The sequence below is a fragment of the Oreochromis niloticus genome, linkage group LG8 (assembly GCF_001858045.2).
Source record: "Oreochromis niloticus isolate F11D_XX linkage group LG8, O_niloticus_UMD_NMBU, whole genome shotgun sequence".
In the NCBI taxonomy this organism is placed as follows: domain Eukaryota; kingdom Metazoa; phylum Chordata; class Actinopteri; order Cichliformes; family Cichlidae; genus Oreochromis; species Oreochromis niloticus.
Genome location: NC_031973.2, coordinates 24,145,037 through 24,172,569, shown reverse-complemented (window position 1 = coordinate 24,172,569; position 27,533 = coordinate 24,145,037). Strand labels below are relative to the sequence as shown.

Here is a 27,533-nt window from a genome sequence, read left to right as displayed (position 1 = left end):
TCCTATGAATATGGAAAGATAACACTTTGGCTTAAGCAGAAGTTTTAGAGCCTAGTGGGACTTATTGGAAGAACACGACATGCTCTAATAGGATTTCCATCCTATTGTTTGGTAAAGCTATCATGTTTGGCTGAGGATTGAATGGTTTATTAGGGCATTACATGCTGCACACTTTCAAATTAGAATTTCTTTTGAGGCTGTTCTAATATTCAGACAGACAGGATTGGAACAGCACCTACGGATACCCTGGAGGAAAGGATTTCACGTAAGTTGTTTGAGGATGAGCTCATGGTTGAAGTCTATTGAACAACACGAGTGAGTGCATGTTAAAGCGCTAGACTGCATCAGTATCTTTACATTTGCAACAAATATAATGGCAATGTGTAATGTGGAAGATTTCAGTGGCAGCTCTGCATTAAACCCTCTGAGGTCTAAAATTTTTACATCCAGAACCAACCTTACTCTTATTCCCGAGGATCAAGGTGATCTTTTTTTTGGTATACTTTATTAATCCCCTGTAGGGGGGGGATTGTCTTTCATGTCTTTCATCCTGTCTTCCTTCTCTCACCCCAACCGGTCACAGCAGATGGCCCCGCCCCTCCCTGAGCCTGGTTCTGCCAGAGGTTTCATCCTGTTAAAAGGGAGTTTTTCCTTCCCACTGTCGCCAAAGTGCTTGATCATAGGGGGTCATATGACTGTTGTTTTTTTTTCTGTATGTATTATTGTAGGTTCAACCTTACAATATAAAGCGCCTTGAGGCGACTGTTGTTGTGATTTGACGCTATGTAAATAAAATTGAATTGAAATTACTCTCAGCATTTAACCCATTCACTCACTGAAGCAGTGGGCAGCCAATCCAGCGCCCGGGGAGCAGTGTGAAATAATCACTCTAACTAATGTCAAAAACTATTCATATTTTTTCCCTAACAAACTTCCTGTTTTCTTTTATCCCCAAAAGATTTAAGTTTGGGGTTAGGGTTGCTACCACCACCATATTATCTTTCTGAAATCAGATGTCATGAGCACTGGGCGGATCTGACTTTGAAACTGAGGAACACTGCTCTCTTTATTGGCTAACTACTTGCCAATCAGGAGGCATACTGGGGTCTAACCTCCTTTTTGACTCTAATAGGGAGCCTAATTTACAAAATGAACTTCATATTGCACCCACAGTTACTTAAAATCACTTTTTCCACATACCCAAAAGGCTTTTTTAAATCATGGCGGCGATGAAAAACAATACAGATTTAAGGAACTGACCTGGAAGGTATTCATCTTGGAGTCTATGGTTAGATCCAAGCCTTTAGTCAAGCTGTAAACTACCAGCTACTACTGAAATTAACCATGAATATTGGTGGGCCATGTTGCTTGTTATATAGCATATCACATTGTCATAGGTAATTTATATACCATACTGTCATTACTGAATGCACAATATTTATATTTGCTTTTATATTTGTGATTACAAGGGTTCACATTGAACAAGTTTAGTGGAGTTAATTAAGGAAGTTCACATTAAAGTTTTAATGCAGTTCACTAAGTTTCGTCATCATATTAGCTCAAGTTAATATACAATATTATGTTTTTAGATGCATTTCAGTCAAGTCAATAAAAAGTGTGTTCTGGCCAGTCTAAACCAGCAATTCCTATGTGCCAGGGGCGCCCAACTCCAGGCCTCAAGGTCGGGTGTCCTGCAGGTTTTACATGTGTCCTTGATCCAGCACAGGTGATTTAAATGGTTAATTTACCTCCTCAACATGTCCTAAGTTCTCCAGAGGCCTGGTAATGAACTAATCATTTGATTCAGGTGTGTTGACCCAGGGTGAGATTGAAAACCTGCAGGACAGCAGCCCTTGAGGTCTGGAGTTGGACACCCTTGCTATAGTCACGACATATAGAAGGAAAATCGTAGGGCACTGCTTGCTAACAATTTAAAAAAGTGTAACAGCCGTAAAACTGTAAAGCCATAAAGGTCCTTAATTATAAGAAAAACGTACATTATGAATTCCTAATGCATCTATGAGAACTGATTTATGTGAGAACAAAGACATGGAAAAAATGTTTGTTGCCACTTTGTGTTTATCATAATCAATGCATCGAGGCCTTTAAGACACACCTGTAGTATCAGTTTAGATGTTTTTACTGCAGTGATGAAAGACTCCATTTTTAAAAGTTGTGGAAAAACAGAGTTAGGACAATGTTTAAGATTTCTCCTGGGAAAGAAAGAGAAGACCAGCACAGGCCTTGCATTAAAGTGGACGAGTCAGACTTGCTGTGGTTGGCTGCCCACTAATCTAAATCTTTTCTGAGATTTGTGACAGCAAGACAAGAAGGAAAGGAGAAGGAGATAGAACTCCCATGGACCCAAAGCTATCCAAACCTAAGCCAGACCTCTCTGGCAGAGAAATATATTTCATATTAGCTGTGGCTAGTCTACACAGGGAAGATCCTGAATGGATTACAGTAAGAGAAGGATAAAGAAAAAAGGAAAGTCTCATCTTGAGACATAGCTGTTTCAAAAATGAGCACAAGGTTCAACAATAATTGTCAGGTGAAGCTGCACAGAAATCACATAGGTCATAACAGAGCAGTACCTGAGGGAGCAGGAATCTAAAGGAAGTGGGAAGAAGGAAGAAAGGAACCTGAGCAGGGACATTTGATATTAAGGAAAGGGAAAGTGTGGGTTGGGAAGCTTTACGAAAAGATGCATTAAAAATTTCACTTGGGGAAAGAAGGAGATGGATGGAGAAGAAAAGAGGAAGTTGAGAGACAGAGCCGCAGAGGATGACAAATCCAGGATAAGCTGGTTTTGCAAGGTGCTGGGTGGAAGCCATCCTGTGCCAAACTGCTGCAACATAAGTGAAGAGGAAGAGGGAAAGTGGAGAATATGTCTTCTAAAGCAAGCTAACGAATTTAGCTCCACTTACTGTGATCTACTGTTGCAAGTCTTGATGTGCATTTACCTGAGATTAGTGCATCATTACTGCAAGCAGACCAAAAATAATGCAGTAAATCAGTCTTTATCCAGTTCTTACATAGTATGTTGTACATCAGTCTGCACTAGAAAACAGCTATTTGTTTATATGAGTATAAACCAATTTGACTTGTTTGGCTTAGGTGATATTTGTAATTATTGTCACGTCTTAAAATCTTGCTTGTCTATACAGTTTTATACAGCGCCAAATCACAACATCAGCGGCCTCAGGGCGCTTTATATTGTAAAGTAAAGATCTTACAATTATACAGAAAAAACAAGAAAAACCCCAACAATTGGATTATCATGAGCAAACACTTGGTGACATTGGGAAGGAAAAACTCCCTTTTAACAGGAAGAAACCTCAGCAGATGTAGGCACGGGGAGGGACAAAAGACACATTGTGAAGAAAAGATTTAGAGATTAATAATAACTGACTCTAAAAGGCAATGCGTGTGCATAGAGAGTGAAAAGAGGTGAGTGAAGAAGAAACAGTCATGGAAGCCTCCGGCTGCTTTAGATCAGCAGTCCCCAACCCCCGGGTCACGAACTATTGGTCCATGAGTCATTTGGTACCGGGCCGCGAGAGTTGAGGCTCGGGTGTGAAATTTATGGTTTTCAGGGTTTTTATCAGTTTTTATGATTATTATTTTTTATTGTTTTTATCGTTAACTCGGTTTTCCTTGGTCTTTTCTCGTGTGTTATGAATAAATCTTTTTTTTGTAGCGGTACTGGTTTTATTTTGTTGTATTTATCCGCGACACCTTAAAGGTCGGTCCATGAAAATATTGTCGGACATAAATTGGTCGGTGGCGCAAAAAAGGTTGGGGACCGCTGGGTTAGGCTATTGCAGCGTAACCAAGGGGGGATTCATGGTCACCAGCTCTAACTATATGCTTTTTAAAAAGTAAAGTTTTCAGCGTAATCTTAAAAGGAGCCTAGAAGTTGAAGGCTCTGTCTGCCATTGTACATTTAACCCTTTTCAGCCTGAACCATAAAATAAACTTGAAAATTCAAATTAACAAAACAATTGAGTGCTTATTGAACCTTCCAGCATTTTCTTAAAAAACCCACCCTGGATATTAATTGGTATATATGAATTTGAATTAACGAGGAAATCTATTTAAGGAAAAAAAAAATCAGTTTTGGTGGTAAATTCTCAGAACCACAAAAAAAAAAAGAAACCACAAAAACCTTATGTACTGAATCAAATACTGATACAGTACATCTTAAGGAGTTAAATATATAAGCCAGCAGTCTAAGAGCAAAGTGCTCTATGGGTGTGGAGCCGGTGAAGAGAAGCTTATATGGAGGAAACGTGGTCTTAAATCTCTGCCTGTCAAAGGTGGCAAAATGTCACTGCAACCCACCCAACAGGGGTTTAATTTCTCTGTAAACTAACAACCAAATGGCACAAAGCCAACATGGAGACATCTCATTTCTGCATTGTAGCTGACATAAGTAAAGAAGCTGAACTGCAACATTATTTGTTACCAACACTTATCCTGTCCAGTTTTAGGACTCACACTCCAACAGTCCTTTTAAATAGGGTGACGCTGTTTGGAGAGAGTTTTTTGGTTGTCATGAGCTGCAGAGGTTTTTGATTCAGACTTAGTCTAGATAATGCCCCAGGCACAAACATCCCAACAACCCAAAAATATCTCAGCAGCACAGCAGCAAAGTGTAAAAGGCTTGTCGGCTGTTACACACAGTGATACATAATGTTCTAGTTAATTATAAACCAGAAAACAAATATGCACGCATCTGTGTTTGAATGCTCGTGCCACTTTGTCTTTCATGCGGTTCCTTACTGTCTCAATTGATGTTTAGTGACTGTGTTGGCTTGTTTAAAAATCCAATTTCCCTCAGACTAAGCTAACGTGGCAGGGCGCTCCAAGTGTTTTAGGCACTAACTTAGGATGTGCATTTGTCTACATGGTGAGAGTTAGAGCGAATTAGGAAGTGTGATTAGAAACACAGAAGAGCAGCAGGGTATGTTAGACGTTTCTGAAGTCGACTGGAAGAAAGTGAGAGAAATGTATGACTTTCTGTTCCTACTAATCAATTAGCAGGCTGATTTTATGTCATATTTGTGACATTAACCGAGTCCAGAGTGAATGTGTGAACACTTCAAATCATTTTGAAGCTAGAAAAGAAGCGGTGGGAGAAAAAAGGTAAAGGGAAGATAGATTTCTTTATGAATGCCGGTATAACAAAGAGGCCTGCAGTCTAAGAGAACAGAGTTTCCTCTGTGGGAGTCTCTTCCCAATCAAAATCAACTGAGCATATTACGATGATTAAGGTGTGCGAGACGAGGGATTCACTGATTTCATTTTGCTCTCATCACTGCGATAGGTCCTTCATTAGGCATATTTTCTTTGCAGACTTTGTCAGGACCAATTTCTTTGACAGCTGAGCAAAGTGGGTGTTCATGCTACAGTGCTTTATTTGAACCCAAGGCCAGTGAAAGGAAATGACTTTCTTTTATTTCTGAACTTTTGATTTCAGTAACTGCTACAGACTACATCTGTCTTTGTCAAATAACTGCCTACAGTAGTTTCCATATTCATCTCTCGCAGAGGCACTTTGGGGTTTTGTTTTTCCCTAATTTTTCATACCTTTCGCTTGTTTTCTACCTGAAAACTTGAAGAGCCTGCGAGGTAAAATAATTAAGTCTCATTATGTCTGCGCTAATTAGGCAGCGGACTGCTGAGACACGTGTGTTTGTTTTAGGAGCTTGTGGGAGCTTGCCTGCTTTTTCGCAGTTTACCTCCCGACAGTGAGGCAGAAGCTGAGAAAATGAACAGCAGCTGAAAGCCAAATGCTGACAGTTTTGTTTACGTCTGTCAAGTTTGTCTGATCTGCTGCTTTTTGCCAGATAAGCACCTGCTTTTCTACTCTAAATATCAATTTGGCAGGTCAATGTTCAAGTTAAAAAAAGTACCATAAAGTGAGTTGAGTCAATACAGCTGTCTGTTAGCTGTGTCATACCTTGCTGACACTTTCCACCATTATGAGTGAGGATTTCTATGTTTCAGGAATTCAATCTGTGCTGAACGTGTTTACAGACTCTAAAGGTCAGGATTCATTTTGATAATCACTTTGCTGCTAACTGAATTCATCTTACAGAAATGTTCATTATATTTTTTAAATAATAAATTAATGATTATAATTTGAAATAACTGTTGCAACTGCAATTTATTTTATGTTGGACAGTGAGTGATATTTTTATAGTCCATGTTGCATGGAGGCATTAGTATTCCTCCTCACAGCTTTCGAGGAAAGCTTCATCTACTACCACAAAATATCTTTCCATTTACACTGTGATAACAAAACTGCTGGGTGGAACTCTGAGATGAATGCTTTTTAAAAGAATGAAAAGCAACATTAATGAATTGCCTTACAGCTGGTGGGAGGTACTTGGGATTGATGGTGGGCGAAGAAAGCTAGAGCACTTTCTCACAGCAGAAACTGGGATTTGCATTCCAAATTCAGTTTGTCGTTTACTCCAGGCAACAATAACAATTTGACCCCCTCCAATTCTCTACTTATAGCCCCCTAGAATATCCAGCTTGCTCAGAATGATCCTGAAAACAGACATCCTGTGGTAAAACAGTTTTGACTGTCTCGCATGCTTTTATTTTAAAAATGCTTTACATGAAGACTGCAGGCCTCAGTCTCAGTCTTATGAAGTTACTCTCAGTGCTATAGATGACATATGTTAACACATGTAGCAATCATGTTGCTTCCTTTTCAGGGTAAACCTAGTAAGGAATGTTAGGGAAACATGCTAGCTTGTGTGTTGGTGCAATGTTTATACTGTATGCAGTGATGCTTCCAGGGAGTACAGATTTGGTATATTGAAGCAAATATCTCTTTATACTGGAAACCCATTCATGTAGTTTTTACTATCATCTGGACTTGCATGAAGAAAATGTTCAGTAAATCAAGTTGTGTGAATGTAATGTGGTTCACTAAAATTGTAGCACTACGTCAAAGCAGAGACATCACTGCTATTATTTTTGCAGCATTAATTTTTTTGCATCAAGCTTGATTTTGTGATTTGTTTTCCATGCAAATAAACATCTGTCCAATCAGATCACTGAATTTGGCAACAAGTGTGCCTAGGTTCAAAATGTGCAGCGCTACCGTTACAGCGGCTCACATACTTGAGAAACTGCTGTAGTAAATGACATCTAAAATGAACTCAATACTGCTTGCGAGGTTGGCGGATTTCTGGTATTCAAATCTCACTGCTGGTACTTTGTTGCGGAAACCAAAGGAGTACATTGTTGAAATAAATGAAAGGAACCACTGAGCTGTTTTATTTAGTTCGTCATTTTACGCACAAAAGAACACAGTTTGCACCACTGGACATAAATTGTACTTTTTATTATAGCTTTGATTTGGTTTTACAGGTACAGACTGAATATGCTGCATCTCTTTGCTGGTAGCCGGAGTGTTTTTGGTGTGGAATAAGTGTTTGTGTTGATTAGTCCATGAGTGGTTTGAGCTTTTCTTTTCTTCAAGTGGGGAACTTCATGGGAGTCTAATTACTCAAATATATTCAAAACAGAGACTGGTCAGGCAGACAGGTTGATTGACAGGTAGCTCAGGGCTGCTGTTGAATAGTAATGCTTATTTGTCAGTAGCTCAGCATTGTGTGTAGGTGTTTGATTCCTAGTCTGCGTATGCATGTGTGAAATGTCGTTTCGCGTTTGTGTCTGTCAACTGCTTTTTGTCTTTGTATGTTTATATCTGTTCCGTATAGGTAGCTGCTGTTTAACATACATGCCAGTCTTTCAGACTTGCTGTTGTTTAATATGCATATATTCTTTGTGCGTGAGTTTGTGTGGCAGCATGTGGGTGTCTACACTGCAGAGTACTCTGAAAATGTGTCAGCCTGTCAAAGCCCATTCCAAAATGTGTCACTCTCTTTCTGCCATACATATCAGTTACACCTTAGAAAGTATCACTTCAGACCTTTTTTGGTGTCAGCTTCTAACAAATCGCGTATCTGTGGCTGTCTACATGGAGAGAAAGTTGCATTTAACTTACATTTGCGACCTGCCTGTTCTATAGGGAAATACCCCAAATACCACCAGCTAGCAGCCATTTGTGCTGATTGATAAAGACTTATTCAGACTGATTGCAAGAGTCTGTATTTATAAATTAGACAGCAATTATTTGAAAACCTTCAACAATCTCTCACTGTGATTGTAGTCTGTCCAAGTCAGACTGCAACTGTTTGCAGAAAGGTTGCCTCATATCAGGTGACTTGTGCAACTGTGCAACACCCTCAAGCGCTAAGCAACAATTTACTCAACACAAGTTTCAAAAGATTGCAGAATATAGAAGAAAATGAAATGCAATCACCAAACAGTCACCAATTTATTTGTTTATTTTATTTTATTTATTTTATTTTATTTTTTTTTTAGATTTTTTGTAAAATGGTACATTTGAAAATTCATTTGACAACAACAATAATTGTATTTACCATTACATGCTGCACCCAAGATGGCACAAAAGACAAAATCTCCAAAGCTTTCTAAAGAGAGAAATGAAGTTTCTTAAAATCTTCACTCTAAAAGGAATTTTTCCAAAATTTTTTATTACACTTCATTTTCTCTTTGGAAGATGTCATAAAGATAAATTGCCTTTCGTTTTTAATAATCAATTCTGTGATGTATCGGTGATATAATCATATTATATATTGTGTGTTATATCCTTGAATAGTTTTATATTATGTAAAACTACAAACATACATGAGTTGAAAGACAACCTTATATTAAAATTGTCTCGACCAGCCTGTGACCAGCCTGTGTGACTGAGGGCAATGAGCCACCACATGTGGCCGATAATGCCCGGCCACATGTGGTGAGAGTATGCAGGCAGTTCCTGGAGGATAAAGGAATTGATACTATTGACTGCCCCTGCTTTTACCTGTCATAAGTTCAATAGAGCACTTGTAGGACATTATGTTTCAATCCACCTGATGCCACCAGGTTCAGCGTCAGATAGTCCAGGAGCTTAGTGATGCCCTGGTCCAGATCTGAGAGGAGATCCCCCAGGACACAATTTGTCATTGTCAGACATGCATACAAGCACGTGAGCCATACAAACTCACGAGTACCTTTGAGAGTTGCTGCAATGAAATTTTGTCAAAATGCACTAGCCTGCCGCATCTTTTTTTTCATTTTGATTTTGGGGTGTCTTTGAATTTAGCAATGTGTGGGTTGATAATTTTCATTTCCATCAAACAATATGGCATCCTTTTAATTTTGTGTTATGAGAACTAAAGTATGTATAGAAAAGCCTACATTTACAAGTCCCTTCTAAATCGCGGATGTCCTGGATTTCAGATTTTGTATCAGAAGCACTCTGCAGGTTTGCTCTGCGGACTGGTTCACAGTTATATAAACACCCAGCCTACACACAGTGCTGCTAACATCTTTACTCCTTTAAAGTAAAAAAAAAAAAATCATTAGTAACACTGTGAGTCACATTCCTACTTCAGTCCCTGCGATCAGAGAGTAACACAGACATTTCATTCGTGGCTTTTTGTATAAAATAAAAACAAACAAGCAACTCTACATAGTGCTTACTGGTTAGTCATAATACCTGAAAACGCTGGAACATCTGCACCTGGATGGGTGAATAGTGAACTTTCCCTTGGTGGTGCAGAAGCAGCAAATGAACTTGTCTTTGCTATCTGTCATTTTTACTGAAGTACTGTTTGGTGCAAAGTGGCAATGTTATTGATTATTATTACTAGTAATGGATTAAAAATGAAACACTGAAAATTCTGAAACCCTCTGGCCCATTGAACCGCACCATAACTCTTGATTAAATGTAAAAGTAGTTCAGCAAACTTAATGTTTGTAGCAAACTTAAGGAGAGCTTGTTAAGTTAGATTTGTTGGTTTATTGAAAACGAAACCAGGGTGTAGAGAAAATTTATGGGAAAACGACTTGTTGTCTTTAATCTGAGAATAAAACAATTTCATATTAAACATAGGAACTAACAAACATCATCAAATAGTACAGTGACGGAGATAAGGTGGGTTGTATGTACCAGTCATGGTGGGCAGTCTTAGAGTATTCTTAGCTTTGAATTGGGTCAAATTGTTCTTTAAGGTCGGTTTTTTCTACATTTGCATTATTTGTTAGCAAATTGAGCCTCTGGTTTAATCATCATAATCCATATTTGATAATGTTCTGTCTCTGGAGGTCAGTGTCTATTTTGGCAGATAGAGTGAAAAACTTCTGTTCTGTAAATATGTGACTGGTGATGCGTATTCTGAATTGAATTTGAGCTGAAAAGATATTAATGGAGATGCTGCCACGTGACAGCTTGGTAAACTTAATGACTTTATTGTTATTGTCAGCCCCAAGTTTTATATTTTTTTTGGTTCTGTTCATTTTATTATGATCAACATTAGAGTCTAAAGGGATGATAAGGGAGTTTGGTAAACGACTCTTGGCCCGTCAGTTTTTCAAACAAAACGATAGCAGAGGTGAAATGTTGCCTGGTGACACTGCAGTCGCAAAGTCTTTGAGACGTGCTAAGGTGAGTGTTACACTTTTAATTGTTGGCCAGCCTCGACATTGAATGTCAGTCAGTGATGGACAGCACCAGATTGTTATCATTGGCGATTGATAGCTGTTCTCAGCAGTGGACACATTGACCCTGTCAGATAGTGACATGGACATATTGGGTTGTTTTTTGAGCCAGTCAGATGTGCGGTGTTGTGTGGATCTGTTTGTATTGCAGTGTGAGTTCTTGTATCCCAGCCCTACTGCTAAAACGTATTCATGTTCTAGTTTTTGACCCTTGGTCATGACCATATAGTGTTTTGGTGGTGGGGAATCTAAGCATCTGCCTTTGCACCACTAAGTCAGTGTTGGGATCTAAAACAGATTTGCAATAAGTGGTGGTAAGTTCAGTAAAAATGAACTGAACTGTAAGAAGGATTTTAAAGCAAAACACTGCACAGATGGGTGTGAGTTTACCTAACAACTGGAAAGTTAATGTAGCAATTCTCTTTTTTTAAATCTCGTATTGCAGTCCTTTTCTTTGGGTTCTTCTATAGCTCAGCTGGCCATCTGCTAATCGGAAGGTTGGTGGTACAATCCCTTGATTCTCCATTCTGCATGCCAGAATATACTTGGGCAAGATACTAAACCCCAAGTTGGTGTTGGGGTGTGAATGCGTGTGAATATTAGATAGAAAGCACTTAGGTGAAAAAGTGCTTATGTGAATGTGTATGAAAGCACCTTGAGTGCTCAAGTAAAGTAGAAGAGCACTATATGAGATCCAGTCTGTTTACAATTTACCGTGACAACGTAACCAGTAGTAATACAGCTTTCATGTCCCAAAATAATTCTAGATGCTAGCTCTATTTCAGCTTATAGAAAAATTGAACAGGTTATGCCCCACATGTCAATACTACTCTGATGGCTTTGGTTTTAGTTTTGGGTGATCTAAAAACCTGTACCCACATTTTGGACAGAAAGTGATGGTATCTTTGTAACAAAACACTCAAATATCATTGTGCTTATTTGCACCCATTGATAATAAATTAGATCAGTTATTAGTTACAAGCCGCTATATTTTGCTTGAACAACTCAGCACTGGAAGAAGCTTCTGTGTGCATAAACAGTTCTGCATTGCATAACCTCACTGTTTGCTTCCAGAGGCTGCCCTTGAGCAACTATTCTTTCCAGGCATAAATGCCCTTTAATGCAGTCAAAATGAGGCTTAGGAACTAGTAAGTGGTTCCCATTTGTAAAGTAAACTAACTCCAACTCACAATATCCCATGTAATATAGATGAAATGCATTAAGAATGAGGGGAAGAATACTGTTAGTGAATGGGTCAATTGCTCAAGGCTTCAAACCCCAAAACACAGTTTCTGTACCTACAGTTTAACTGCAAAGCAGAGATCAGTATGTAAATTAAAAGCTGGTTATGCAACATTAAGTAGAGTGACCAAATATTTATGCATTATTTGCTCTTGTAATTAGCTTATATTCATTCATGCCCCGTGGATGCGACTGCCTACACACTTGCCAGCCTGTGATTTGTGGCTCTCAGACGAATTCACTAATCAGCTTTGACCTACTCGTAACATATTAGGTTCTATTAGGAGCCTTGATTTTGTGTGTGTTACTCAGGTATATGCTTGCATGCTTTTAACTTATGAAACCACTGGCCCTTGTATTTTGCAGCTTTCTTTCCATACAAATCCAGTTTCCTTGCTGTCTGACATGGCAGTCTGCCCACAGTTGTTAGTTGTGATTGAGAGTCAGAAGATGCCACCTCAGTGAAAAGGGCTTTTTCATCCGCAGGTGGAAAGCAATCATAACTTCAATTTTTCAGCAGCTAAAACTGGAGCAGCAGATCACACAATTCAGCAGTCAGCTCCTTTCTTGTTTCACTTGTGACTCAAAAGATTCCCCTTTAGGTCTCTGTCTGTGATTCTGATGTTTTTTTTTTCACTTTTGGTCAAACTAAACTGTTCTATTTTTTTCTTTTCATATTCATTTTTCTTAGATGGGTCCTGGCTGCTGAAAGCAAAAAGCTAGGTTGTCCTTTGCACCTCCTGCTCACATGTTGGCTCTTAAACATGCACACACATCCATCCATCAAAATGGAAATGGAAAGGCCAACAGATTTACAGTACATGCTACAACCTGTGGGTTTGCAGGGCCCTTAGAAAAAGTTTCTGTTTCTATGCTGAAGGACAGGCTTGCAGAAATATTCAGTTAAATTATTGCATCATACTCATATTTTTTGACATAGTTCTTTGTGTGGTTGTTGTTTTTTTTGTTAATGACCTTTTGCAAATATCAATTTTACAGTAAAACAGTGAGACATTTCCTTTTAAAGAGTCTTGATTATTTTTGACAAGTCTTTGATTTCAGACTGGGGTTAATCAGGCTTCTTATTTTTTTCCTGCTATCAACATTTGTTTGAAATAAGATCTGCTGTTTATCAGCTGCAGATAGCTAACTAGTTAACAACCTACAGCTTAGCTACCCACAGGTACCTAACTAGGCAACACGAGGTGGTTAGAAATTCAGTTTATGATAAGCGAGCTATTCAGTTAGCTCCTGAGTGGCTGGATAGCTAGCTTGCTACATAGGCTAGCTATTTTGGAATTGGACAAAGACTTATAAAACATGTATAGGTTATCTATGATTCATCACCAAACTTTAATAGAAAAATTATCTGTGCAATGATAAACATGAACAGCTGTGGTTAAGAACTGTATATCTTTACATTGTGTGTCCTACTTTTTTATAATACTGCACTGTTTTCTTCTGTTGACTCTTTAATGTTGAGTTTTTGGAAACTGAACTTGAGGGGCTCTGACTATGAAAGAGAAGACACTTATTTATCACTCATAACTCAGCAAAACTCTAATTCACACACCAATCTATCGTTTATATTATGCTAAATTGAAATTTAATACAACTGATCATACCATATTTCGTAAGACTTTGAACTAAATAGATATATGGCTATTTTTCAAAATGCAGGTTTCACCATGGACTCACACCTGGAGACTACTACCTATTTTTCTATACAATCATTGAACATATTTTTGTAGAAGGTCTAGAAAGTCTGTAGAAATTTTATCTGTTTACAGCTACTGGTATACAGCTTCCAGCTGGTTCTTTAAGTGTTAGTAAGCCTGTTTTCTGTAGCAAATTGGCATCTTTCTGTGGGTAACCATGACTTGACCTGCAACTTACAACAGTTTCTGAGAAGGTGCTATTTTTATTATGGAATGTGATAAGGTACAGATGAATCAATCAAAAATAAACATGCAAAATATGAAAGCTTAATGTTGTTGCACTTTTGCAGGGACACATTTGCTCTAAGAATAGGCACCTCTGTACACTGAAATATAGAATGACTAAGTTATAGAAGAGACAGAGAAGAGTTTGTGAAAGACCTCACACAACAATGTATTGACTAAGCTTTTTCAAGAAACGTACAACTGCACTGTTTTGTAGATTCTTTTTAAAGAGCCAGACATTGCTTCTTTCAGTGTTTCAGCAGTGTACATTAAGCTGTCGCAAGAGCCAAAATAATTCTTTTCTCAATAAGACAGTTAGAATCCCAGAGTTCGGCACTGAGCCTGAAACAGGCAGTTTGCAAAGATTTGAAACTTCTTATTCAGACATATTGATTGTCTTACATCAGTCCATAAGTGCCAGACCTAAGGAATATAAAATTAGAACAGACGCTTTGGTTTATTCACATCTCCAGCAAGGTTTTAGATTGGATGTATTTAGAAATCTGGATTGTCTGAAGCATCTTCGTCATATTTTCATTTGAGCAAAACTGCCACTCATTTCCTGGTACATTGTATTAGTACTGTTATTTAAAGATGAACTTTAGTAGGCAGGATATGTTTCTACAGGCATGTCTGATTTCCAATATTGACCTTGAGCAAGCCAATAAACATCATTAATTCAACCCTTTTTTGCTCCTGAGTTTATTTCCCTTGTGACAACTCTACGAACTAGAAAGAACTCAAAGTTTTTATACCCATCATCTTTCCTTTTAGAAAGCACTTGTTTTTGTTGGATTTTTGTTTTTGCTACAAAGCAACTGATACGGCTTATCCAGCTGCAGAACTCTTGGTGGTTTCACCCCACAGAGAACTCAAAGCATGCCACAGAATACCAAATTATTTGGGCTCATCAACAAAGGAATAGTTTATGGAGTCCCTGTACCCTCAGCGTTTGCATGCAGGGCAAGCAAGTGCCAAGACTGGAGCGAAGGAGAACAACATCAAAGCTCATGTGTTGCGGCAACATCCCATCAAGCACAAAGTGGACGGTGATGTGTCATATTTGCACTGGGGTGGCAAGACATTATAAAATGCAGAACAAAACAGGTTTTTAAGGGGTTTGAACCAAGTGGAAATTGGCTTCCCTGATGTATTTTTTTACCTGTATCTGCTTGAAAGAGTGGAAACGGTTGCTGAGATTCCCGTTGTGTCCCAACCAAAGAGGTGTGTGCATTGCCAGTATTATCGCACTCCCTGCATTGGTGGAAAAGTTCCCTGTTTACACTAAAAGAACTGCAGAACATAATGCAGGACTGGCTGCATCACTGACCATTAACTCTTTCCCCATGACGTGACATGGCAGAAGCACTGAGACGCCTTTGTGTGTGTGTTTGCGTATGTGCTTTGACAGTCGTCATGCGGGTAAATGATGCAACTCCCTGAAACAAAAGGCTTCATCATAACAAAAGGTGTACACGCATAGAGCTATAGATAGAACAGTGTGCTGGCAATATCACAGTGATAAAAGAGAGCCTTACGGCAGAGGCCAAGCCCTTATTACAACAACTGTGGTCACAGTAAGCCGACTGTAATACATCAGCCTCTGCATGCATAGCTTGTCTTACTTTCTAAGCTCTACTTCTGGGAATCAAACAAATTCCTTCAGCAGTACCTGAAAGCATCATTTAGTCTCACTCCGATGCCTCTGTATTCTTTTTTTATGTGCTTGTAGCAAAAGTCCTTATCACTGTTTGACTTTCCCCCCGTTTCTCTTGTTACCTGGCTTTCTGGCTTTCTGTCTGCAGCTGTGTTTTAGCATTTATCATTTTTCTCTTTTGTCTTTCAGAATAAAGTTATGAGCATTGATGCTGTGAAGGTCAAACTGCAGGTAAGAACCAAAATTCACGATATCTCTCTATAAAAAGATGAATTCTTCTTTTCCTTCCCCCATTCCTGTCCAAACGTACGTGTGGGTTATTTTTCATTTCCTGCTGTGGGAGGGGCAAAAAGTGCAAATGATGACTTAATGGGGCCTTAGTTAATCTCTATCAGTCAATTAGCCTGCCGCTCTGCCTGACTGAAGACACAAGAGGGAATTGCAGACTTTCCATCAGATTATCAAGCCTGGAAGTTATCAACAAGAGACACAGACAGGCAGAGAGACCAATGACTCTTGGCCGTTCCAAAACCGCATTAGCTACTGTCTGATGGTTTTTTGCACCTCAATTACACAATGCTAACGCTCTCTCTCTCTCTTTATCTTTCTCATCTTTAATCCATCCATGTTCATCCATCTGTCTGTCTGTCAGATGGCATATTTCAGGTGATACTTCATGAATTAGTTTAATGAAACTTGACGCATCTTTAGACTAATTACATTACAGCATAAGTGGAAATGTGACTGCTGAGCTTAAGCTGCACTATTACCAAAATGTTTATGGCAGTAAAAAATCAAGTCAGTCAAATCTTTAAAACCTTTAAAAAATCCTGTAATGTTGTTTTATGGTTGAGTCACACATGGGTAAAAACAGAATGATAGCCTCCATGAAACAAAGAAAAGTTGCTGGTTATCCATTAATTTTTTGGGATTGGTAGCTTGGTAGTTGCACCAACTGGTCGCCCACAGGTTTAACGTGTAAGACCACAAACCTCGGGAGAAGTGTTTTTGATTGTAAGATGATTGCACAGGTTGCCTAACTGGGACTGACTGCAATCGCTCTCAGACAAACTTACAAAGATTTGCAACTAATGTTTGATTTATAAATGCAGACAGATTGCCAGCATGTTGCAATTATTCTGAGTCAGTCTGTGCTGATAAGCATCAACTTTACAACTTTCAAGCTCATTTAATATTAACATTGGGTCTTGTAGGTACAAGAACTCAATAATTACCCTTACTCGTGTATAGCAGAAAGCAGGAAAAAATCCACTTCTGATTCGCTGTAGACTACTTTCATTATAACGCACTCACCTATGATAAAACATCCTTATCTGCACTAGTCATTTTAGCATATTTGGTTCTACTTTGGCTCATGTTCTTGATGACTGGATCACCCGTAGAGACATATCTAAAATGTTTGATCTATTTTAGTTGGTTTTTCTCATTAGTTAAAATTGACTGAATGGAGTAAATGGAATTGAAAAGATTAAAATGAAGGGAGAGGAAAATTAAAGAAGTATAAAAGTGAGCGCAAAACCAATTAATCACATGATTCATTCAAGAAAGTGCAAGCTGTTTTGGTGAGTGATAACACAAGTTACAACAGCAGGTACCAGAAAAGGAGAAATATGGGATAATATTAAAGAGTGAAGGCCGTTAATGACTTCTTCAGTATCATGCAAGAATGCTAATGTTCAGAGGAGTTAAATTTGACTCAAGTTTTCAAAGAGAATGCTGTTTATCAGTGGACTGTGACTGTGTTATGTTCAGTAGAAACCTGAATATACAGTGCATCTGCAAAGTAGTCACAAAGTATTCATTTTAAATTCTTCCAAATTTGTTAAAAAAATAAAATAAAAATGTGACGTGTATATAAGATTCATAGCCTTGGCACTCAAATTTAGCTCAGGTTAATGCTGTTTACACTTGAGTACTTGAGTCTGTAATTACAAAGTATTGAGCATCATTTTTATTAAATATGCAAGAATTTCAACCAAACTTTTTTCACTTCGTCATTATGAGGTGTGTGTGCAGAATTTTTGAGGTGCAAAATGAATTTAATACATTTTCAAAAGGCTGTAACAAAAAGCTAGAGCTGAAGCTTAGAAAGGACTGGATTTCCTGTGAAACTTTGATTAGGCTACTCTAAAACCTTCATTTTATTTGTCTGAGTCATTTAGAGGTGGACTTGCTGGTGTGTTTTGGATAATTGTCCTGCTGCATAACCCAAATGTGCTTGAGCTTAAGGACACAAATGAACGGCCAGACATTCTCATGGAAGATATTCAGCAAACTTTCCAAAACCTTAGTCTCAACAGTCCACAGAATATTTTCACAACTTGGGGATCATGAATAGGTTTTTCTGATAAATCCGAGATGAGAATTTGTTCTTTTTGGTCAGTCATTATTTTGTCCTTGGACCTCTTACATTTTTTCCCAGTCTGTTTTTTAATGTGAGTTCAGGAGTTTTCCAGACTGATATATGTCAAAGACTTTGTTCGTCATCTGTTCTTGAGTTTCTGGTAGCATGATGTGTTCCTATTTTGAGATCTTGTAACCTACTTCACTTCGTCAGACAGGTTCTGTTTAAGTCATTCATTGATTAAGTGGGTCTGGCAGTAATCAGGCCTGGGTGTGGCTAATGAAACTGAACTGAACTTTCCAAAGTTACACAGTTAATTCAGTTAATAATCCCAAAAGGTTGATTGTGTTCATCTGGAAGAACCGTTTTCAGTGGGAGAAACATTTCGTCACTCATCCAAGTGACTGGCTGCAGGTTTCCCCAGCCTTAGAAGCAGTACATCTGCACAATGACTGAAACTAACCCACTGAATGAACAATGGGCTGGGAGGTCAGTTCATTGATCATTAATATGCAAATTGTCACAATCATTGATCAAAGAACACTGATCAATGGCCATGAGTACCATTCACAGAGAGTTGGGGAATGGCTGCAATCACAGCATTGTAAGATTAATGATGTCAGTTAATAATGTGTGTTATTAAAATTTGTCTGATGATCTGAATGATGTCATGTTGTCAAATATAAAACAAAAACAACTTTTTCACAATACTGTATTGCACCATGTATTAATCCAATGTATTTTAGTCATTGTGTGTAAGTGTGTAAAGTTAACCAATTTGTATTAATAAAAAAGGGTACTTATGACCTCAGTTTCTCTGGTACTCAGGTAATAAGGTTATGTCTAGTACTCGAGTACTTATGTTCTATGTAGATATATGTATATATATATATATATATTTTATTATAAATAAAAATAACATCTCTGATGGACAGAGTCTCCCACCCCATGCATGGAAATGTTGCTGAACTGCAGAGCTCCTTCAGTGAGAGATTGTTGCATTCTAGATGCATGAAGGAGCGTTTCCACAGGTCCTTCCTCCCTGCAGCTGTCAGACTGTACAATCAGAACTGCTCCCAACAAACATAGATGTTTACATCTGCACTGTAACTGCAATAAGTTAATCAACCGATTCGCACTACAACCTGGTTTACCTCTTATCTGTAGTTATTTATATTTAATTTAATAACTGTACAGTACTCTGTTTATAGTAACCATTGTCCTTAATGTAAATGTGTAAGAAAAAATTGTGTATGTTTCTGTTCTGTGTCCTGTGTACTGTTTGTTTGTATATGTGTCTTTCTGGCTGCTGTTACAACCAAATTTCCCCTTGTGGGACAATTAAAGGATTATTCTATTCTATTCTATTCTATTCTATTCTATATATAATACCAACCTCCACACTCAATGCAGAATTTGTCTTACTACAGCCCTAAAGATGCTGTTTTAAATTTAGTTGCTAAACTGCTAAGCAACTAATCTATGTATTTAGTTGTTCACTATGCTATGTTCTGTTCATCCTGCTCTTCCTTCCTCCCTTCTCTCTCAGATATGGGACACTGCTGGTCAGGAGCGTTTTCGGAGTGTCACTCACGCTTACTATCGCGATGCTCACGGTAGGATTCCTCCGTTTGTGTGTGTGAGAACCTCTTTGGTTGTGACTGACATGCCTTCTCTCCACTCTCTATTTTCTCCTGACACAGCCAGACTGTTCTGACAGACATTTCATTGCCTTTGTTTTCTTCAAATGTATGACTGGCACCAGCAGGCACCCTGCTCCTTGTTGTTCCCTCATACCTGTTGGGATTGCAAAAACATGCGTGTGGCTTTGATAGTGTAGGCGTGCATGTGTGTGTGTGTGTGGGTATGTGCATTTCCACCTGTATTTCTCACGTTGCTGGGACATTAATCTATTTACAACTTCCTTACTTCTTGGTACAAAAAGCAAGCCATTTTAACACAATTAATACACTTAGCCAATACTTACAGAACCAAGACTCTGTGGCAGAGTATTGGTAAGTGATGGAATCACCACACTCTGTGTTTGTGCATGTGTGTGTGTGCACAAGCATTTGCCAGAGGCTCAGTGCTGCGTGCAGGTTCTCTTAAGCGAGAGGCTAACCACTGGGTGGGAAAATGAGCCTGCCTCTCACACAGTGGGGAATGGGAGGGGGGGGATTGGGGAGCTCTGAGCTATTCCCACGTGTGCTTGTGAGGGTGTATGTGTGTGTAGTAGTTATATCTCGAACAGCCCCGCTGAGTACTGATAACAGTTTGCCTCAGGCCAACCTGAATGAGCAGGTGTAGTCGAACACACACACACTTGCTGGCATTATCTGAAATGCAAAATCTGCTCAGCAGCATATAAAATAGCATCATGATGGGAGGTGGCTGAAAACGTGTACCTGATTGTGTCCGTTATGTATGGGTGTGCGCTTGGCTTTGATTACCTGAGGTTTGCATGTGTTATACATAAGTACATGTGTGTGTGTGTGACTGGCCAGTTGCCCAGCATCATTCTGATCTGTCAGTGCAACAGTTTAGCCTCACTGATCTTTAACAAGGCACCAAGGGAACCTCAAACCAGCTCCTCTGAGTTGTCCGTCTGTTGCTGACTTTTAAATAAAGCTCATTCGCTCTGACAGACAGGACCAGGGGAGGGAATCCAGCCCAAATGCAGCTGTCACGAAAGCTGTCTACTACTGTGAGCTAATGGACAGTTTTTCATGACTCAGACTTTGAAATGTAAAGATCCCAGAGTCAGGGGTCTCGTTTCCATTTCTGAGCACCGCCAGGTAAAAGTGAGGAAGTCCAAAGCGTGGAAATAGTAAACAGATTTAAGTCAGTAGTTTAAAATCTACAGTTTTAATTGAAGTTAAAGTCTCACAGTTCTGCCAAGGAAGATGAAGTTTCACTGCTTATACTTCTTTATTTTTTTCTTTTATCTCTACATGGATGATTAGCTGAGTGCATATGCTCTCTGTCAAACTCATTACTGGTTACTGATTCGATGTCTTTGGAGCTCTTCACTATAGCCCGTGCTCTCTGTCACTGAGCAGCTCCACCGCCATCTGCTGTATTGTGCACATAAGGTGCTATGCTGAAAAGTGTCTACATGAAAATGTCAAGGCCTGCCAGTTCAGACAACAGACTTCACACTGCTGGTTGTGTCGCTACACAACACGCAATGAGTCATAACTCATCTCCACTCCTGCTTGTATTTGTTGGTCACTGACACATAACTAACTTTGTGATAGTTTACAAGACATACTTGGTATAATAAGATAACAATGGAAACTTGACTACAAAGATGGAAACCAGTGATACAAAGCAGGCAGTTGCACTTTATATGTGTACTTAATAGTGCTGTCAATAAAAAAAGAAAACAAACTAATTAATCTCACTATTGTCTGCAATTAATCGCGATTAATCGCAATTGCTTGATTTTTTCAACTTTATATTTAAGGTAGTAACTGACATTTATGCAATATAATGAAGTAAATGCAGAATAAACAAAGAATCTATGCTTAAATTCAAAGAGAATTTGAATAGTTTTCTTCAATCTTTTAAGACAGATTCTCCCAGAAGCGTTATCTGCGTTAAAAGTTTTAATTGTGATGCAGATTAATTTGCGTTAACTCGTTTTTGGTTTAATTTAAGTAATAACTCACGGTTGGGAGAAGTCGCCCCTTTGCTAATGACTTTGCCTAAATGCTATTTGGACTCAGTGTTTGTGAGGACCTTTAGAAGAAGCAGTGAAAAGTTTTGTACATTATTTTGGGAGACAGGTCAAAAAACTACAAATGTCAGTGGACAAACTGGCATTTCTTTTTAGTTTTTAAATGTGACTATTGACTTGCCCAAGACAGCTCAGTAGTTGTTGGAGGTGAATGAAGCATGTCTCAGAGTACTACTATGCCCTCTAGACAACTATTGATGTTTGTCTTATTTAACTCTGGCCCCACTTCTCACTTTTATGTCCATGAACAGAGAGCAAAGAAATTCAGACAATCAGTACAAATGAGCTGGTGGTTGAAGTGAGCCCAGTGCAATCTGCCAGGCCCATCTGGTGTAGAGGGTGATGTGAAGGTCCAGCTGGGTCCAGAAACCAGCCGCAGACTCTTTATTTCACCCCCTCTCCCCCAGTGGAACTGACAGTTTGTCATTTCCGCAGCATGGAGCGAAACCACAGGGTACTAAAAAAGAAAAAAAAAAGAAGAAAAGCAGACTTGGTGGTTGAGACAAGAAACAAGAGGAGGAGGGCAAAGAAAGGGAGGTATTGAGACATAATATACCGGGGTGGGGTGGGGGGGCTGATGAAAGCATGACAGAGTGAAAAACTGAAAGATGATTGGAAAGACAAATTAATTTCTGAAATCAAGAATGGAAACCAAGATGTCTAGAGGAGCAAAGCGGTCAGAACCATTTAACATTGCAAACAACCAGCTTTCATCACAAAAGGCAGCTGACAAAAATCAATTAACGTCGAAGCAGAAAGCGGTGTGAATAAAAGACTATAATGAAACACTGTAGCACTTTCCTCAGAAGATTTCCTGCGTGGCAAAACGCTTCATTGCATCTGAACACAGGCGCAATAAAATTAATACAGTAGAATAAAAGAATTCAATTCAATTTCAATTCAATTCTATTTTATTTATATAGCGCCAAATCACAACAGAAGTCGCCTCAAGGCGCTTTATATTGTACAGTAGATCGCACAATAATACATACAGAGAAAAACCCAACAGTCATATGACCCCCTATGAGCAAGCACTTTGGCGACAGTGGGAAGGAAAAACTCCCTTTTAACAGGAAGAAACCTCCGGCAGAACCAGGATCAGGGAGGGGCGGGGCCATCTGCTGCGACTGGTTGGGGTGAGAGAAGGAAAACAGGATGAAAGACATGCTGTGGAAGAGAAACAGAGATTAATAACAGATATGATTCGATGCAGAGAGGTCTATTAACACATAGTGAGTGAGAAAGGTGACTGGAAAGGAAAAACTCAGTGCATCATGGGAATCCCCGGCAGCCTACGTCTATTGCAGCATAACTAAGGGAGGATTCAGGGTCACCTGGTCCAGCCCTAACTATATGCTTTAGCAAAAAGGAAAGTTTTAAGCCTAATCTTGAAAGTAGAGATAGTGTCTGTCTCCCGAATCCAAACTGGAAGCTGGTTCCACAGAAGAGGGGCCTGAAAACTGAAGGCTCTGCCTCCCATTCTACTTTTAAATACTCTAGGGACAACAAGTAGGCCTGCAGTGCAAGAGCGAAGTGCTCTAATAGGGTGATATGGTACTACAAGGTCATTAAGATAAGATGGGGCCTGATTATTTAAGACCTTGTATGTGAGGAGCAGGATTTTGAATTCAATTCTGGATTTAACAGGAAGCCAATGAAGGGAAGCCAAAACAGGAGAAATATGCTCTCTCTTTCTAGTCCCTGTCAGGACTCTTGCTGCAGCATTTTGGATTAGCTGAAGACTTTTCAGCGAGTTTTTAGGACATCCTGATAATAAAGAATTACAGTAGTCCAGCCTGGAAGTAATAAATGCATGAACTAGTTTTTCAGCATCACTCTGAGACAGGATATTTCTAATTTTAGAGATGTTGCGCAAATGGAAGAAAGCAGTCTTACATATTTGTTTAATATGTGCATTGAAGGACATGTCCTGGTCAAAAATGACTCCAAGGTTCCTCACAGTGTTACTGGAGGCCAAGGTAATGCCATCCAGAGTAAGAATCTGGTTAGATACCATATTTCTAAGATTTTCAGGGCCGAGTACAATAACCTCAGTTTTATCTGAATTAAGAAGCAGAAAGTTAGCGGCCATCCAGGTCTTTATGTCTTTAAGACATTCCTGCAGTTTAACTAATTGGTGTGTGTTACCTGGCTTCATGGATAGATAGAGCTGCGTGTCATCTGCATAGCAGTGAAAATTTATGCTATGTCTTCTAATGATGCTGCCTAAGGGAAGCATGTATAATGTAAACAGAATTGGTCCTAGCACTGAACCCTGTGGAACACCATAATTGACCTCAGTGTGTGAAGAGGACTCTCCATTTACATGTACAAATTGGAGTCTATTAGATATATGATACAAACCACTGCAGTACAGTACCTGTAATACCCACAGCATGTTCTAATCGCTCTAATAGGATATTATGGTCAACAGTATCAAACGCTGCACTAAGGTCTAGCAGGACAAGCACAGAGATGAGTCCACTGTCAGAGACCATAAGAAGATCATTTGTAACCTTCACTAAAGCTGTTCCTGTGCTGTGATGAGCTCTGAAACCTGACTGAAACGCTTCCAATAAGCCATTCCTCTGCAGATGATCTGTTAGCTGTTTGACAACTACTCTTTCAAGGATTTTTGTTATGAAAGGAAGGTTGGAGATTGGCCTATAATTAGCTAAGACTGCTGGGTCTAGAGATGGCTTTTTAAGTAAAGGTTTAACTACAGCCACCTTGAAGGCCTGTGGTACATAGCCGATTATTAGACATTATTAGAAGAGTGGAGCTAACAATTTTGAAGTGACTGGTTTCAGTTTAGCCACTTAGCATGCAACTGCCATCTTTAACGAACGCTACTAAAACACAACACCACCACTACGTTTAAATGGGTGTACTCATTCACTTTGTAACAAAATGCCACGTCAGCAAATGGGAGACTTTTCAGCCCAAAATGAAACTCTTCCAAAGTCTTTCCCATTTTTATATCTCACATACAGAAGTAACACGATGAATTCAGTGAAACAGAATAATTGAGTTAATAGATTTAGAGGAACAGGTAATGGCTGCATTAGAGATGATGCTTCCAAAGGGTACTTTATGATTGAAAGGGTTGTTCGGGCGGTATTGTTCTGAATGAGGTGCTTTGGCTGCTTCATTTCCTTATAATGGCCTTCATTGCTTTTGCTACCCATGGTGTAAGGAAGCAGGGTTATGGCACATCTCAGTGAAATGCTCCACTCCATCATTAATGCTGCTATTTAAATAGGTTTCTGTCTAAAATGCAATAATCTTTTCAGTCTTTCAGTGCCATCCAAGGTTTTAAATCCAATGTCACAAGTCTTGAAAATGATTAAATCATTACCATTAACATTACTATTGTCCTCTAAGTTGTATAAACTTCAGTCTTGTGTGTTTTTTGGAGACAATGTGAATTGATTTTTCAAAACCAACATGCATCGTAATATGACATAAAAAGATAACGCTATGGAAGGAAATGTAGAGGATGTTAACGTTAGGATCCGTTAATGTTACTACTTATCTAATACGAATAAGTGGAGGTACAACCAGTTTTTTTTTAAGCCTGGAAAAATAAGGCATTCAAAGTCAGTTGCACTTTGTGGAAGACTATGTTAAGAAGTTTGAGTATGCTGAATAACTGAGGTATTTAAGTTGGACAGGAAGTAAACAAACATAAAGCAACTGAAACCAGTGACCTGCAAAGACCTGCTATCACTCAGTATTGTTGTGTGGAACATCACCCAGCACAATCCACTGAACAAAATCATTCAAAAAGCTCATAGGCATTTCACTTATATTGAAAAAGAGAAAATCAATGCTAGAACATTGTAAGTGGCACAAAACCTTATGGGCCACTGTCACCTCTCATTATTACAGTTACCCAAATTGTTTTATTAAAGTCTCTGTTGACTGAGCTCAATCAATAAGTAAATTGCTTTTATTATATTTATCAACCCAATGTGTATATCACGTGTGCCAGTTTTGTTTTGTTTTTCCTGATGTGACTGTAGATACTAATGTTTGGGAACTCAAATTCCCCTCTCCCTTTTCTATATATTTTCAGCAATTTAACAGATTATTCTCAAATGCTGATGCCCCAAAAGGCTGTTGGTATTTCTAACAGAGTTCTTCTTTGAGATGAACTAATTATTCTTTAAAGGGATGCTGTGATAATTAATTGATTGGAGTCATAAAAGTGACAGGCAAATCGCTGTTTAATGCATAAGCGTCTCAGTTAATTGGTCTATTTTAGAGGGTTTTGAGACTTAACTCCCAAGTGGGATGCAAAAAGGGGAGGCGTGATGCGAACATACTGCAGGAGGTGGAAAAACCAATGTCTGGCTTGCTTGTCAACATCATGACTGGTACTCATGGAGAAAATTAAGCTCCTAATATCCACTAGGTCATTTGCAAGACATTTTGTGTTATTGGTTTAGTATTTACCCCTTTGAAAGTAATTTTTCTCTATTTATGACCCACAAAATGAAAATGTAAAAAAATGTAACGTCAACGTTTATTTGCCTTTGAAATGTAATAGCTGTTGTTTGTTTTTTTTGAAAATCAGCCTTTTCTTAGTACGTGGCTATAACACAACCCAATCCTAAGCGTAGATGGGTCACTGGATCACAGCAGCAAATCTACAGCAGAATGACTGAGAAGAAAAGAATGAAGGTGCTGCAATTAGAGACCTGAATCCCAGTATTTCAATTTCTTGAACTGTTAGTCTGCTAGCTTAATGATTCTGCTTATCAGTACCACTTCCACTAGCACTACAATCAGCTGATTTCAGTTCATGTGCCGGAGGAGGTAAACAGTGGTGCAGTCTGCAGCTTGGCTATGGACACTACTTTTGTTTTTATAGCACAAAAGCACAAAAGTGTGACAGTAAAGCAGTTGTTTCCATCCAGGATAGAAACAACTGCATTATACTGCTAACACAACTTTGGCTCTTTGCAAGCACCTGCACAGATAGCATGCTAGCGCTAGCCACCAAGCCAGAGTGATGTTAGCTAAGTGAATGCTGACTACAACCCACTAGGCAGATCCTGAACTTCAACCAATAACAAAAGGCTGAGCAGTTAGGCTGCAATCTGCATTTCTGCTTGTCCATGTTTCTAAAGTAGAATCACTGTGGGGATAGCTTTAAAGCCTCTTTGTGCTGTTTTTATATCTGTGCTGTGTGCTGTGCTTTATGTTTATACCTAAATACTAAGAGAAAGATCATGTGTGTGATCTTATTAGCATAGGGCAGAGCATTTGGCTCTTCGGCTGCTAAATAGCTGTATGTGGCTCCTGAGCTACTGGTTAGAATTAGGGTTAACTGTAACCCTATTTAATTCTGTTAATATGAATACAATAATTATTCATCTGTTCTCTCTCAATTACATCAGCCCATCTGTCTTATTCTCTTTTTGCTTGAAGGAGGTAAAATGACTCTTGATGTTAAAGGTTGCCTACGTCTGAGTTAGGGATTTGTGTTGGTGTGTGGGATTGTAGCCTCAGATTTATATTTTTAAATGGTAATTATGAGACAATGTGTTTCAGATTGTTTTATGGAGAAATGTGAAAGTAATGCAACAAGTAGTATAATTGATTACTGTCTCCTAGGAGTAATTAAGTAACATAATGCATTACTGTTAAGAAAAGTCTTCTGTGTAATATGTGCAATACATTACTTTTTTTTGCATGAATGCAGTGCCATCGGTATGCTGTTTAGCGATGGTGGTGACTCCCCAAACAGAGCCAATGAGAATCGATAAGGAATCTAATCGATGGTGGAATCGGAATTGCTAAATTTGTATCAGTTCCAATCCGGAGCTGCAATGGCCTAGTCAAAGTCCAGGCCTCAATTTGATATGAGTTTGTGACGATTGGAGTGGTATCCTAAGACAGCTGTGCACAAACGAATGTGTGCAAACCAGTTTTGTAAAGAAGAGTTGATATTCTTTCCTGGTGATGAATAAAAAACACTAGTTA

At 38.8% G+C, this 27,533-nt stretch overlaps 1 protein-coding gene across 2 annotated transcripts in view; it reads left to right on the top strand.

Moving 5' to 3' along the window:
* Window positions 1-27,533, top strand: part of LOC100694467 (ras-related protein Rab-26) — a 112,841-nt gene that overhangs the window by 32,053 nt on the left and 53,255 nt on the right. For both annotated transcript variants that reach the window (XM_005447990.4, XM_003438677.5), the window contains exons 3-4: window positions 15,628-15,669; window positions 19,353-19,419. In XM_005447990.4, the coding sequence (XP_005448047.1) occupies window positions 15,628-15,669; window positions 19,353-19,419 (109 nt within the window). The remainder of the gene's footprint in view (window positions 1-15,627; window positions 15,670-19,352; window positions 19,420-27,533) is intronic.